Genomic DNA, 15,911 nt, shown 5'->3' with positions numbered 1-15,911 from the left:
TCATAGAACATAGGAATTACTAATGAGCACATCTAACATGCAAAAGAAGTAAAGTGGACAAATGTGAATTACTAAGAGTGCATCTACAAGATAGTGTTTTAGGCCTTCAATGATTGCCTTTCTGTATTGACGAACATATTGTTGTCCATATTCATCCAATTAGCTTAATCTATCAACATAAATTCTTTTACCTTTCTCTCTTCTTTCAACCGAAGCACTTTTTCTCTAAGGCACAATTCCCCCTCTCTAAGGTGCACTTCCTCTTGCTTAAGAAGAAACATCTCTTTATCTTGCTCGCATGCTTCCTCAAAAATTTTTACTTTATTCTTCTTGTCTTCATTCATGTCATTTAGTATCACTCTTTGCACTTTCATTTTTCCTTTTTGGCTTTCCTATTTATTGGTTGCTCCAAGTCTTCAAAAGTTCTATGGGAGGCCTCGTCTTCCCCAAGATTTACCACAATTGGTTTTTTATTTGTATTTAAACTGTTCAAACAAGCCAGCAATTTTGGGTGAATCCTCATGATAAGCCAAGGATGGTCAAAGTGAAATTTTGTTTTTTGCATTTTAAAATACAACAGTTTTGCCTAGCCAATCTGAAATATTAGCAAGTACAACATAATTAGAATCTTTTGGAATAAATAGAACATCATCCAAACAAAATGATGGAAAACCATACCATACCTTGTCTTGCTCAGTCAAACCACTTAGTTGTCTATCTTCAACTTGTTCTAAAAAGGCACAAAACTTATTTACCACAAGTTGAATCGTTGACCATCGATGCATCTGAGAAGTTTGACTACGGTCAGATCCAGAGGTCTGGTGCTTGTGAAAATAGTCACAAATTCTTTTCCAATAAACCTTGTGTTTTTGTTGATTTCCTTGCACAACATCCATGCTAACATAAATCGACCCCTCCACAAGCATATTGTCATCAACCATGGTGACGTTGCTACCCCGCTGTGATATTTTAATAGCATGTTCAATATTAACCTAGGTTGGAGTCTCTTAGTTGTGGCGTCCTACATCGCCTGGGTATGGATATGTAGATGTGCTTATATGTATACTTACACCCTTCATGACATCAATGCGTTTTAAAGCCGTGATAGTCATGAACCCATCAGAACTTCCGTAGTTAAGTGTGCTTCTGCAAAAATAGTACCAGGATGGGTGACCTTCTGAAAAGTCTGGTTTTGGAAAGCCAAAAGCGGACAATATTATGAGTCATTGGGGTAGGGTGTTAGTAATGGTATCAGAGCCATTGCCCAGCCTAAGATGGGGGGAGCATGCACAAGCCCATGAAGGTCGCTAACAGGCACTCGTTGGGATGCTAAGAATGGGCTAATCCCATGAGGGTCACCAGTGGGGACGCTGGGTCCTAAGGGGGGGTGATTGTGGTGTCCCACATCGCTTGGGCATGGAGATAGAGATATGCTTATATGTATACTTACACCCTTCATGACAACAATGTCTTTTAAAGTTGTGATGATCATGAACCCATCAAAACTCTGTAGTTAAGCGTGCTTTTGTGAGAGTAATACCAGGATGAGTAACCTCCTGGAAAGTCTGGTTTGGGGGAGCCAAAAGCGGACAATATTGTGTGTCATTGAGGTGTGGTGTTAGTAATGGTATCAAAGCCATTGTGTAGCCTGAGATGGGGGGAGCGTACACAAGCCTATGAAGGTCGCTAGCGAGCACTCGTTGGGACGCCAAGAATGGGCTAATCCCATGAGGGTCGCCAGCAGGGACGTTGGGTCATAAGGGGGTGATTGTGGCGTCCCACATCGCATGGGTATGGAGATGGAGATATGCTTATATGTATACTTACACCATTTATAACAACAACGCATTTTAAAGCAGTAATGATCATGAACCCATAAAAAATTCGCAGTTAAGCGTGTTTCTGCGAGAGTAGTACCGAGATGGGTGTTCTCCTGGGAAGTTTGGTTTGGGAGAGCCAAACGCGGACAATACTGTGTGTCATTGGGGTGTGGTGTTACATTAGTATTCACCAATCTCAATAGTGGATGCTATAAAATTGGGGTAGTAACCGTGTTGGTGAGTTTGCGAATCTGTCCTAAAGAAACAAGTATTCATAATTAAAAAAAGAATTAAAAAATATGACTCATAATCTTATAAGGATACACAATCCTACCAAACAAGTATTCACAAATTATGAAATTAGGATAGTAACCGTGTTGGAGAGTTTGCGAATCCATCCTAAAGAAACAAGTATTCATAATTAAAAAAGGAATTAAGAAATATAACTCATAATCTATAAGGATACACAATCCTACAAAAAAAAAAAAAAAAAAAGAAGCTTTTAGCATTTCTAATCCTAACACAACTAGGATGCTTGTTGGGATCGTTTGCGCAAATTTCAAAACTTTTGCTTTTTACGCAGCAGAATAAAACACAATCCCTAAGACCTTTTCGCATCAAGATAAATATATTTAGATTCAAGAACAAACACATAAATTAGATTAATTACATGTTGCTACACACTCTCCCCTCCCCCCCAGGACACCTAACCATATACTCCCTGATGTGCCATATGCCTCGTCAGATTTCACTTTTTTATTTTTCAACATGACACTATCATAGTTAGATCTTAAGTGATGTGATAAAGGAGAAAAGATAATATGCGTTGAAAAATAATAGTTTTGGGTTAAACGAAATCTCTCTTCGTCTCTTTCATTGCAAGCTTTCTTCTTTCTTTGAAATCACTACAAAAAACTTAATTTTTACTAACTCCTGATGTGCCATATGCCTCGTCAGATTTCACTTTTCTATTTTTCAACAAAGACACTATCATAGTTAGATCTTAAGTGACGTGATACAGGAGAAAAGATAATATGCGTTGAAAAATAATAGTGTTGGGTCAAACAAAATCTCTCTTTGTCTCTTTCGCTGCAAGCTTTCTTCTTTCTTTGAAATCATTACAAATAACTTAATTTTTAATGACTGCCCATTGATGACGTTTTAAGACTCAAAAAGTCACTAATGTTTAGTGACGTATCAGTAGCAACGTGTGTGGCAGGTCAAAAATCGAGGTGTCACTACTGGAACTTTAGTGACGAGTGAAAAACTGACACGTCACCAATTGGAGACGTGTCAATTTTGGCACGTCTCCAAAAATGGTGATGTGCCATTTTTGACAAGTCACTAAAGTTTAAAAAATTATTTAAAAAATAATAATTTTTTTTAAAATTTTTTTTTTTTCTGGAATTTATTTTTCAATTAATTTTGTCTTGTTCTTCCTTTCTCTTTCCCTCATATGACTATCTACTTTTTCCTTTGATTTGCTCATCTTCTCCTTTTGGCTGAATGCTACAGCCCCTCTACCCCCCTCTACCCCATTCTTTTTTCTCCACAACTAAACCAATTACTTCATGTTTTATCATCAAAAATTCAGTACAACTCAAAACCCATAAATCCCTACAAATGTTGAACAACCATATCTAAATATAAAAGGAAAATTCCCAAAATCTCATGAGTTCACTACACAACTTCGATCTCTTAACATCCGGTAGAAATTCCTAAAATACTTCAAACCCCCAAATAATGAGGAAAAACAAATCTAAAAGTGGGTTCACAAATTTAACAACGAAAAAAAAAAAATCTTCTATAAAAGAAACTAATAGAATAACTAAAATTCAAGCATTTATACCTTAAAATCTCCAAATATTCAGACCCCTTCCCTTCTCTCTCCATTTCTCTTTTTGCTAGACTGCCCGAGAGGGAGAGAGACTGCCAGAGAGGGAGAGAGAACGGCGCCAAAGAGGTGATTGCGTGCTGGGAGAGGGAGAGAAGAAGAGAAGAAGAAGATCGAAAGAAGAGGAAGAGAGAAGAAAAGAGGAAGAAAAAAGATGTGATTCGTACGCCTAGGCCCGTAGACAATAGAAGATATATGCTAGTTCCCCATGCAGCTAATAGTGACATTCCAAAGTGTGACATGTCACCACTTTAGTGACGTTTCACTTTTGCACGTCACCACTTTGGTGACATGCCAAAGTGACACATCATTGACGTGCCACTTTGGCAGTCACCAAGTGCTGAAGTGTCATACTAACATGTTACCACTTGGTGACGTGTCAAAGTGGCATGTTAGCCCTTTAGTGACGTGCCAACATTTGACACATCACAATTGTTTTTTATTTTTTTATTATTATTATTTTGGTTTAATTTGATCTCCCTCTCGAAAAAATTTAATGAGTTTTTTAAATTGGTGGCGTGTTAAAAAAATGTTACTGTAGACACATCAATAAAATAACAATTTTTTGTAGTGAATCTTCCATGAATCTATTTTCTTTCTTTCTAAGAAATCCATGTTTTTAATGTTAAGTTGCTCAAGGTTTCGTGCTTTGGTTTTGTGGAATATTGAGTTTTCTTTGGTTTTAGGTAGTGTAGTTTCTAAGAAAGATTTAGGTGAGAATAGCGGATTTAAAAGATTGGAACTTGGGTTTCTAATTATGTAAAAAAAATAAAAAATAAATAAACAGATGGATAGAAAATTTGTTATCAAATATAACCAGAGATGCAGAGATTTTTCATGCATGTGGTTTTTTAAAGATATTCAAAGAGGTGCATAGATGCATTTTTCAAAGATATGCAATTCGCAAACATTTTTCAACGAGAATAAAATAGCTAGCAATTCCATTAAACCTAATTAAATTAATTAATCCAATCACTAAATATTATTCTAGTTTTCTTGATATTATTTTTTTATCTTTCATTTCTCACTTTTTTAATGCTAAGCATTACATTCCCCTATTCTTATAAAAATTATCCTCGAAATTTAAGAAAAACTTGGCCAACCATAATCTAAAGGAAATGAATATCACCTCAATCCTCAAACAGGTGGGATGTCTGTTTCTCATGTCTTGCTCTAGTTCCCACAAGGCCTCTTCAATCTCGTGATTTTGCCATAGAATCATCATCAGTGGAATCCTCTTTGTATGCAATTCTTGCTCATTTTGATCCAAAATTTGAACTCGTATCTCTTCGTAGGTTAGGTTTCCTTGGATTTGCAGGGGCCTCTAGCTAACCACATGTAAAGGGTCGTGCATGTACTTTCATAGGGTAGATACGTGGATCACATCATGTACTCCCGCTAATTCTTGTGGCAAAGAAAGTCTATATGCCATGGGGCTCACCCTCTCAGTCACTTCAAATGGCCTAGCGAATCGTGGGCTTAGTTTTCCCTTCTTGCCAAACCACACCACACCCTTCATTGGTGAAACTTCCAAAAATATCTAGTTGCCAACCTCAAATTCTAACTCTTGGCAGCACTTAGTCTTAGAGCCACCTAGTAACGGCATGCCATATAGTGCTGGAGCACTGTATGACGTGTTCCTGATGAAGACGTTAGGAGTTTAAGAGAGAGATTTGAAACACCCCGGTCTCATATTAGAAAGATGAGGAGTAGCCCACATAGAGTGGGTGATTTATAAAGATAATCAAGAGTGCTAAGTTTCACATTGTCGAGTTACTAGGTAAAATTAGGCTTTATAAGGAATTTTAGGGAAGCTCTAAATTGAATAGTCATTTTTTGGTGATAGTGCAGATATGGCTAGTACTTGTCCCTGGTTGTTACAAATGGTGCCAGAGTCACTAAGTAATGATAGGTCATTTGGTATTAGAGCACTGCATGACGTGTCCATGGCCGGCATATCAGGAGTTTAAGAGAGGGATTTAACACCATGTTCCCATGTGGGGAAGATAAGGAGTAGCCGACATAAAGTGGGTGGTTTATAAAGATAGTCATGAGTATTAAGTCCTACATTGCCTACTTACTAAGTGAAACTAGGCTTTATAAGGAATTATAGAAAAGCTCCAAATTGACTAGTTTTTTTGTGGTGATAACACAAATGTGGCTAACGCTTTTCTCTAGTCATTACGACAAATGCTATTGTTAAAAATCTTGGAGAGTCATTGTTTGCTATCATACTTAAGGAATCCTATGATATATCTGTTAATGAACATTTGACAACCACTTTGTGTTATGTAAATAAATATGGCCATGTGATTGAACGCTTTTAGGCATTACACATATTACCAATATTGCAGTTGTAGTATTGAAGATGGAAATTAAGTCAGTGCTTAGTAAGTATGGATAAAGTATTAGCAGATTGTTAGGGTAAGGATAGGATGTAGCTAGTAATATGAAAGGTGAGTTGAGTGAACTTAAAACACTTATTGTAAACGATAATCTACTTGCTTATTATATTCATTGATTTGCACAGCAATTTCAACTAACATAGTTGTTGTTAAAAATCACATCCAAATTGCAACTTTGTTTAGCTTGGTTAATGGTGCTTTTAGTGTTGTTGGAGCATCAGGTAAACTCCGTAACACTGAACTACTGAAGTTGTGGAAGCACTACTACATAATAAAATTTCTACTTGTTGTGGCTTAAATCAAGAAATGAATATAAAGGGACTTGGGGATATACGTTGGAATTCTCATTATGATGTAGTTGCTAATTTTATACACATGTTTTCTTTTGTCATTGATGCGCTTGAAGATATTGTGGAAGATTGTTTATATTCTGAACAAAGAGCAAAAACAAATATACTCATCCATTCGCTTTAGAATTTTGAATTTGCTTTCAATTGTACTTGATGAAAAGTGCTTTGAGGATTACACATATGAGTTATTTCAAGCATTACAACAAAAAAGATTAAAAAATTCTGAATGCAATGAAGTTGGTTGATGTAGTGCTCCGAGTAATTACTAGACTGTGTTTGGCCTAGTTGGAGGGATAGCAAGTTTTCTCGGTTCATTAGGGTTCGTTGGAAGTAAGATTTTTGGATTTTTGGTTTTGGCCGAACATTCAATAGGGGAACCATCGAATGTTCGATCTGCAACCCTAGAACCGTTGGGTAATAGTATACCGAAAGTTCGAAGGGGGACCACTAAACGTTCATTGACCAAATTGAGAACTACTGGGCAAGGACCAAACGTTCGACCTACAACCTTAGAACCATTGTGAAACAGTACACCGAACATTCGATGAACCATCAAATATTCGATGACTTGCTGAACTATCACAACAGTGCCATTAGCTTTTCCAGCCTTATAAATACCCCACTCCCTCACCCTCTTAGACCTCATTCCACCCTCAGAGCCCTAAAGCAACCCTGCATGAGTGAGTTTGGAAGATAGGAGGAGGGCGTTATAATTGAACTTTCAAAGTAGCATTTACAAGCTATGAGAGAAGATGGGTAGAAATTTCTATTTGAAGAAGTTCTTGTTTTTGTAGAAAAAACAATATGGTTGTCCCCACTATAGATGATCTATTCCAACAGTGGTCATAACAAAAAGCTCAAAGCATAAAAATTCATGTCATTGACATGTTAGAGCTTTTATTATATTGTTATAAACATGCAAATCCAAGAATTTATTAGTTGTTTTGATGAGATGAATTCCAAATTATTACTTTATATTGTGTGCTTGAGTCCAAATGACTCATTTGGTGCTTTTAACAAGGAGAAATTAATTCATCTTACTAAATTTTATTTGAATGATATTTCAGCAATTCAACTTATTTTTTTTGATAACTAGCTTGAAACTTACATCATTGATATGCGTTCTAGTGCAAATTTGTAGCACTCAAAGAGATTTTAGACAACTTGTTGAGGAGATGATCACGGTAGAGATGAAAAATGATATTGTGAATCCATTGTACATTCGTAACATTGTCATTAATTCTACTAGTTGGGATAGTTAATATTGAAAGAGCATTTTTAGCAATAAATATTATTAAAAATGGGAAAATCCACTTTACCTCTCATTCCCTGAAGTTTCAGGAGTTTTTTAATTTGACTCCCAAAGTTTAAAAATTGGCAATGTAACCCCCTAATATTTCAAAAAATTTCAATTTAAACCTTCCGTTACTAATTTCCGTTAAATTAGACGAAAATTGAAAAGAAAAAGCCCAAGGGTAATTACGTAATTTTATATATTTTCGTCCAATTTGACGGAAATTAGTAACGGAAGATTTAAATTGAAAATTTTTGAAATATTAGTGTGGTTCATTGCCAATTTTTAAACTTTGGTGTTCAAATTGAAAAACTCCTGAAACTTCAGGGGGGTAAGTTAATTTTTCCCTACTAAAAATTATGAAAAAAAAGTCATACAACAATTTCAAAATATAAAAACTTGTTGAAAATAAATTTACGCTAGACTAGGCATGACAAATAAATTGCAAGTTACATTATATGTTTTAAACAATAATTTAATTTTATTGAATTATTTATTCCGTTAATTATATTCATTAATATTTTTGTTCAACTCTATGCTTAAATCTTGCCCCATGATAATTAAAAAAATTTAGCCAATTTTATTTCTCAAGGAGTTGTTGCCCTCAAATATAATTAAAAATACTTTCATTTTCAATACAAATTACAACAAAAATGATAAAATCTTTCCATTTCTATTGTACCAAAACAGCCATTACAAATATTTGGTATCCAGGAAGAGTCCCATACCAAGATAGAATCCCATCATTGCCTTGGCAGAAAATGATTTTTTTTTTTTTTTTCATATATTTTTAGGATATTTTTCTAGAGCCAAGAAGCCCATGGTGGTTGGTTGTGCCGGGGGGGTGCCGCAGGGTGGGGGAAGGAACTGTGGAGGTATTTGGATTTTAAAAGGTGAATCAAAGGGAGTTCTGATTTGAAATAATTTTCCAACCAAGCTTGGATATAGAGCCTTGAGATTGAGATTCCAATACTTGATGCATTTGTTACTCAAAAAATTATAATTTTCATATGGAACTCACAAATGTGGGATGGCAGCGACTACGGAATGGGATGAATATCTTAGCATCTAAAACTGAAACTACATCGTATATGAATACTGCGAACATAAACATGTCTCCCAATATGTGCCTTCTAACAGCTAATTTGGTGTCATATTTGCAACACTAGTCATCTGTATGCTAGAAACCATCATGGACGATGCATAATATACGAGTTTGGATGGTATAAGTTGCTAAAAACCCTTCCCTGCCTAACATCAGATCTTGAAGACAACAGTCACTTGGACTCGATATCGCCACTGTTTGGGAATACAGCCATCAAATATATACATTAGTATTTTATGTTCGCATTTTACAACAGTCAAAACAAGCAAGAAAAATGGCATTTGTAATGAACAATACAAAAAAGAAAGAATAAAACACGTCGAAGACTACGTCTGGCGGAGCTCAAAGAAACGAGCCACTATCAAAGAAAGCTTCCGCCCGAAGAAACGACCCACTATCAAAGAAAGCCATTGTGCTAGCATTTTTCACCGACTGTTAGGTTCGTTGTGGCGCGCAACAATGCAAGGGCTACCCTCAACAATAAAAGCATGGCATCCAAGTACATGAGTGAAAATGTAGGAGGAAGTACCTCAACTGATAGCACAGAATATGAAGCAAAATATTCATCCGGAGGAATTGGTGCAAATCTCAAGACCTTTGGTAATTTGGGCAACTGATAATTACACTACTACAAGTCTGAGTCCTGTCTGCTTGCTAAACACAACTCATGCAATTCATTAAGAATCCATTCCTCCCCGGTATGCCCACCCAACACTAGAACCCTAGTCCCTCCAACCACACAAGTGCTATGACCCCAAGCAAATTTAGGTGGTTGTCCAGGAACATTGAGTATCCTCCATGATGGTTTCTCTTCAGAAGGATCCAAAAGGAAGAGCTGTGAAGGAGAATGAAGCCCAGCAATTGAACCACCAAAAATGATAATCCTCCCGCAAGGCATGCTGACAGCAACATGATCAAGTCTAGGAGGAGGAACCACAGCACTCTGGCTGCCTATGCCAGTGAATGCACTACACTCAAGTTGCCTCCACTGAGGCTCTTCATCTTCTAAATCAATACTGTATGCCTCACCTGATCGCAACCGTAAGTTGCCACTCTTGGCAAGCCCACCAAACATAAGAATTTTGGTCTTTCCATAAACTGAAAGTGAATGCCCCAACCTTGAGGGAGGAGCCCATGACGTTGGAATCTCTCTCCACATTGGTTTGTCTGTAGTGAGATCCAACAAGAATGTGTCACTAAGTAGGACCCCTGCATCTGTACAACCACCTGAGACAACCAATTTAGAACCTTCTATTATGCAAGAGCTATGCCAAGATCTAGGGAGCGGCGGAGTTCCACCAGAGACTTCTCTCCATGTTGGCTGTTTGGCATCCAAGTCAAGAACAAAAACATCATTGAGCAATCCTTGCCGCCCACACCCTCCAAAAACCACTAGCCAAGAATCATTTACGCATGAGAGAGTGTGGCCCCAGCGCCCTGGTGGGGATGATTTCACACTCATCCTACGCCATTCTGGACTTGCAGCATCAAGATTGAGAACAAACGTGTCATCCATTGGCTGCATATCAATTCCTTCCCCTCCAAACAATACAAGTCGATTACCTGCTGCACAAGCACTGAAATTGCATCGCGAAGGCTCCACTGCACCCCCAACTGTCAATTTTCTCCAGCAAACAGCCTCAAGAGTAGTCAGTTCCCTGGCTAGACGCCCCCACCCTAACTTCTTAGTCATCAGTTCCAATGTACCTGTGACTTCTCTTCCCCATGCATTTTGACATACCATCTTCCTCACATGTTCATTCTTCGTCAATTGACGAATCCTTCTACAAACAGATCCAATGGATGCCACATCCCTTGGTGTCAAGCGAGATAAAATGTTGTGAGCCAAGACTTCATCTGAGAGCTGAAGAATTCCACATAATTCTTGATCCTGGCAGAATGGTGATTCTCTGCTCGTTACAGAATATTTACCTGACTGATCAAACTGCTGATTGCAAGTCTCTTTGAAAACTGGATATGATACATGGTTCAGATCTATTTTCGCTTCAGAAAAGACTTGAATACCAATTACATGTGTGATAGTTCCATCGTCATCATGTATAGGTGCAAGTCTTAGCCTGTTTACCATAGGAGTGCCATCCTTCCTGAAATTGAGGAGCTCACCTTGGAATGCAACACCTTCCTCGAGACATCTTACAATCTCAGAAACAACAACAGGATCTACCAAAGGGTGCCGCCGTTGAGCATGAGGATCCCGATATTGCAAAAATCGACTGCAGCCAAAAAAAAACTCTAATACGTTAATAGAGAGTCTTTGCAACTTACAATTATCAGAGCAGACGACCACATGGTCAGAATGCTGATAAAATCAGAAACATAAATTTGAATACCTTACGACTTTATAGAGACGTGAATGAAAAATGAATAATAACAGTAATAAAAAAAAATTAATTAATTAATTTTTTTTTTAAAAAAAAAAAAAACCTTCACTAGAGACAGAGAACATCAGAATAATCCATAGAATCATTAGCTGACACATCAGAAATACAAAGTTCCACACAAAATCTTGGATATGAATTCCTGCAGAAGATAATAGTCTTCCTTTTGAAAACTGAGGATATTATCGACAAACTTTAATTGCTTCAAAGGAAAATTTAAGAAGGTCCATGTAATGCAATATATTTTTTTTTAAGTGTGATGCTGTTTCAACGCCTAGTGACACTCAGATCTATTTTCTTCTTTTTACTTCCTAAATTTACTATCATACCTTGATTTATCACGCTTAGAACCCTAGATCTCTATGATGGAGGCTAATAATATGCTATGGTTTTATTAACCTCCAAACCCATAGAACCAGATTTGTTTTCCTGAATTAAAGTTCAGAACCACAAAACAAATATGATTTTCTTCCTTTTTCTCATCAGTTTGAGCTCCAAAACGCACCCATTTTATGACCCCATAATTGAACCTTGACCTGGTCAGCCTTTTCCACTCCAAAACCGGAACCCAACCAAACATAATTTTCCCCAAATGACAGCTGCCAGGGATGATTCATTTGTCTTGCACTAGAGCAATTTCTCATTTTGAACCTCTTTCAAAGCATCACAAGTGACAAACTTGTGGCAATTTAAGCTAATAAAGCCAGGAAACAATTATTATTCATTTTTTCATATCAACTTCACTAATTGTTCCTTCCCTTAGCAACATTGTTAACCAGGTATGCTCATTCATCTTTGACATTCGAGAAATCCCAGTGATCCACATTCCCAAGTACAATCAACACGAACAAATTGTAGCGAATACATTTGAAACCGGAAACCATGACAACAGCTTTATCCGACATAAATATGCATGCGTACAACCCAGATGTTACAGCTAATTCACATTAAAGAATCGCTGGAACAAGAATAAGAAACGCTACATAGATCGAGGAAACAGTCATTACCAGTTCCGGCCGAGGACCTCGTCGGCCCGGTAGCCGGTGAAGAGCTCGAAGACTTTGTTGACGTAAATGATTGGAAAATCGGGATCCAGAGCATCGGAGACAACGAAAGACGTGGGTGTCATGGGATAGAAGAGCCCTGGCTTCAGAGGAAGCCCGCTTTCCTCCTCCTCCTCCTCCAGCTCTTTTTCTTCGTTTTCTTCTTCTTCTTTTTCGAAGGCCACAAGCTCTTCTTCCCTGGCGCATTTCAGTCTCTTCCCTGAGTTCCGAACCTCCTTCTCTTCTCGTCGCTCCTTTGCCATGGCCATTCTGAATTTGCTCTCTTTCTCTCTCTCTCGCCCTTGTGTTGTGTCTCAAAATGGCTGTGACAGCGTTGTTTGCAGGACATATATATATATATGTTGACAGCCTCCATTAAAAATACCCCAATTAAGTACTTTAATTACGACAGCACCACCGGCTATAAAATCAGTTTTTATCCTCAAGTTTATTGGGAGACGGTGGGCGAGTGGGGCAATGGATAATTTATATTTATATTTGTTTCATAAACTCTTAAAAGTTAATTAAAGAAACACTAAATCAATTAAATTTTTATTTATAAATGCAGTTTTTTTTCATAAATAAGGGGACAGATTCATAACATTTTTTGTACTTCCAAAACAATTATAACATGATCCCATCGGTCACCATGTGACGAATAGGTAAAAGAAAATTCACTGTAACTGATTTTCAGAATAAGGGTAACTAATTTTCGGTAAAAAGTTTGTTTGAAAAAAGAATTTACTTGGTAAAAAATTTAAAAGTGTTTTTTTTTTTTTTTACATGTTCGCACAAGAGGGAGGAGGGGGATTCGAACAAGTGACCTCCGCTTCATTAGACGTGGTCTCAGCCAATTGAGCTACCTCTTGGAGACTAAAAGTGCTTTTAAAAGTCTAAAAATAGTTTAAATGCATTTTTGACAAAAGCTTAAAATAACATTTTTGCCCAAAAAAATATTTTAACTTGAAAAATTTATTTCTCAAACGTAATTTTAAACGGTATCTAAGAATAATAATTGGTCTCAATCTATGTCAGCCGTCAAAATTTAAAAAATAAAAAATAAATAAAGTTATGGAGACTCATGAATTGTCCAAGTCCGTGACGTAACATACATTTCCATGAAAATTGTTGGTCTATGTACCTGCCGTTGCTTTTCATTGTGATTTTTTTTTTTTTTTAGCATTATTGTAAATACGTTTATTATTGCATTATGCTTTTTAAAAAATTTAAATGAGAAATGCTATTTATTTTTTTAGGGTTTTTTATATGTCTTTTTAATTATGATGTACCTTTTAAAAACACCAAAAGATTAATGATAATCTGAAATTCAACGATAATTTTAAAAGTCACATCATAATTAGGAAAACACCAAAAAAACACTAGAAGAGCACCTAATATTTTTCAATTTAAATTATGTATTATCACATATATATATATATATATATATATGGTTGGATATACTAGCTTTAAACTCTATTTCAAATTAAATTAAGAGGATTCATGTCCTTGTATTTATTGTATTTATTATAATTTCAAATGTTTTTATTATCACCTCTCGTCTCGTTTGGGGGCAAAAGTGATTTTTTTTTTTTTATTGAAATTTTTGTTTTTTTTTTTTGTTTTGTTTTTTTTTTTTTTTTTTTTTTGAAAGAAAAAAAACTAACAAACAAACAATTAAAACACAAAACATAAAAACGGTTTTTAATTCTATCTTGGACAAAGTTTTCCTCCAAACTGTGTTAGAGAAATTTTCTTTCACCTAATCTATAAAAGTGACATGTGTCCCTTTTTTTAATAACATGTGAGATGCACATAAGTTTTTAATCAAATTTATTCAAACTTTGTTCCTGCTATTAAAAAAATATATACATCTCACATGTTCATGAGACACATGTCACTTTTATAGATTAGGTTGAAGGAAATTCTTCCAACCCAGTTTAGACGAAAACTTTGTCATTCTATCTTAAGTCAAGACATTTTTTTAAAACTAAAAAAAAAAAAAAACATAATATAAAATACATTAAGGAACACTTTTTTTTTTAGGAAAAAATAAAATAAAATCTATTTTATGAAAGGGCTTGTACCTTCTAGACGTCCTAGATTACTTGTAAAAGTTGTTCGGCACTTTATATTATATATTATTTTTTAAAAAAATGGAATTTTAGTGAACTTTATGTTGTAGAGTTTTTTTAATTTAACTATTATTTTCAAATTATATAATTCAAAATATTATTAGCTATTTTTTAATAAATTTATAGGTGATAAATTTTGAATTATTTAATTTGAAAAAAATAAAAATAAAGATAAAAATTAATCTGTTGGACAGAGAACTCTACTCTACGAGGTAGCGACAGGAGGAATGGCAATATAGCAGTTTAAGAAACAATGGAGGGCTAAAAATGGCAATGGAAGTCGAAGTCGGTGCCGTGGGAACCACGTGTCCAAGCGATATTTTGTGGGAAAATATCTAGACCTAACTTGCCACCATATAGCTTCCATCCTTCCACGTCATAGGCGGGTTTAAGAAGATATTTTGTAGCTTTTGGGATGTGGTGGGAATCTTTTTCCTGGTATATTAGCATGACATGCTGTCACCAAGCGAACAACGTCTTTAGATATTTCTAGAATGTCTTAGTAATAATCGATTTTTTCGTAATAAATTCCAAATTTTATATCTTAACAGATAGTATGGAATAATGCCACTTCACTTAGACCCCCCCAAAAAAAAAAAAAAAAAAAAAAAAAAAGTTAGGTGTTCTCCTAGTCTTAGGTAGATATATATATATATATTTTTTAAAAAAAAGTAAAAAGAAAAAAAAAATTATCCCTTATTTCTCTATCTGTTATGAATGCATTCATGTATTTGGTGGATAACAATTTAGTTGCTTCTTTTGGAATTCTACACATTCAGATCATCTTTTAGAATTCCTAAAACATTCATGTAATATATTAATGTACCATTTTGATTCATGTACTACCTTTTCATATTCTTTAACCTCCCATTATGATTCTATATCTATAAAATGAGTATTGAGTAGTATGTAAAGTACACAAAATAGAGAAGAATCATACATAATTCTTGAAGAACTAGTTTCACATACTGCAATCTCTTTATCTTGTCTTGTCAATTTTTTTTTTATTTTTTTTTATTTTTTTTTGTGTTTTACAACACGTTATTAGCATGAAACTCTAGCCAATTGTTGTTTTCTTTTGATCTTCAACATCAAAAGCTATTCGTGAGATATTCTCAATTCATTTGTTTTTTGAATCATATTATAACAAATGCATATTATGATCAATGTGAGATTTATATGAACTAAAATGTTATTATACTAATGCTATGAATATAATGTCTTATAGTTTATATTTGAAAATTTTTGGCTTGCGTATAATATCACTTATTTTTAAATAATGTTAATTTATTTAATTCTTGATATATATTTGTATAGATAATGTCAAATCTTACAAAACTTGAGTTTGTCACTCTTGACGTTTCTGGTAATAATTACTTATCTTGAATCCTTGATGCTGAGATTCATCTTGAAGCTATGAATCTTGGAAATACTATTAAGAAAGATAATCAAACATCCTAACAGGATCG

At 35.3% G+C, this 15,911-nt stretch overlaps 1 protein-coding gene and 1 pseudogene across 1 annotated transcript; both read right to left on the bottom strand.

Moving 5' to 3' along the window:
- Window positions 1-941, bottom strand: LOC148586393 (uncharacterized; annotated as a pseudogene).
- An 8,086-nt stretch (window positions 942-9,027) lies between these two features.
- Window positions 9,028-12,631, bottom strand: FKF1 (flavin-binding, kelch repeat, f box 1). Its single transcript, XM_059590930.2, has 2 exons — window positions 12,275-12,631; window positions 9,028-11,102 (listed from the first exon to the last, which is right to left on the bottom strand). The coding sequence occupies exons 1-2, from the start codon at window positions 12,577-12,579 to the stop codon at window positions 9,497-9,499; spliced, it is 1,911 nt and encodes a 636-aa protein (XP_059446913.2). The 5' UTR covers window positions 12,580-12,631; the 3' UTR covers window positions 9,028-9,496.
- Window positions 12,632-15,911: the final 3,280 nt, after the last annotated feature.

Source organism: Corylus avellana, chromosome 4 (assembly GCF_965113065.1).
Source record: "Corylus avellana chromosome 4, dhCorAvel1.hap1.2, whole genome shotgun sequence".
Lineage (NCBI taxonomy): Eukaryota > Viridiplantae > Streptophyta > Magnoliopsida > Fagales > Betulaceae > Corylus > Corylus avellana.
This window is presented reverse-complemented; position numbering and strand designations above follow the sequence as displayed.

Coding starts and splice junctions, on each gene's coding strand:
- FKF1 (XM_059590930.2), bottom strand. CDS start 12,579: ATGGCCATGGCAAAGGAGCGACGAGAAGAGAAGGAGGTTCGGAACTCA. Junction 11,103..12,274: donor GAGGTCCTCGGCCGGAACTG/GTAATGACTGTT, acceptor TTTTGGCTGCAG/TCGATTTTTGCAATATCGGG.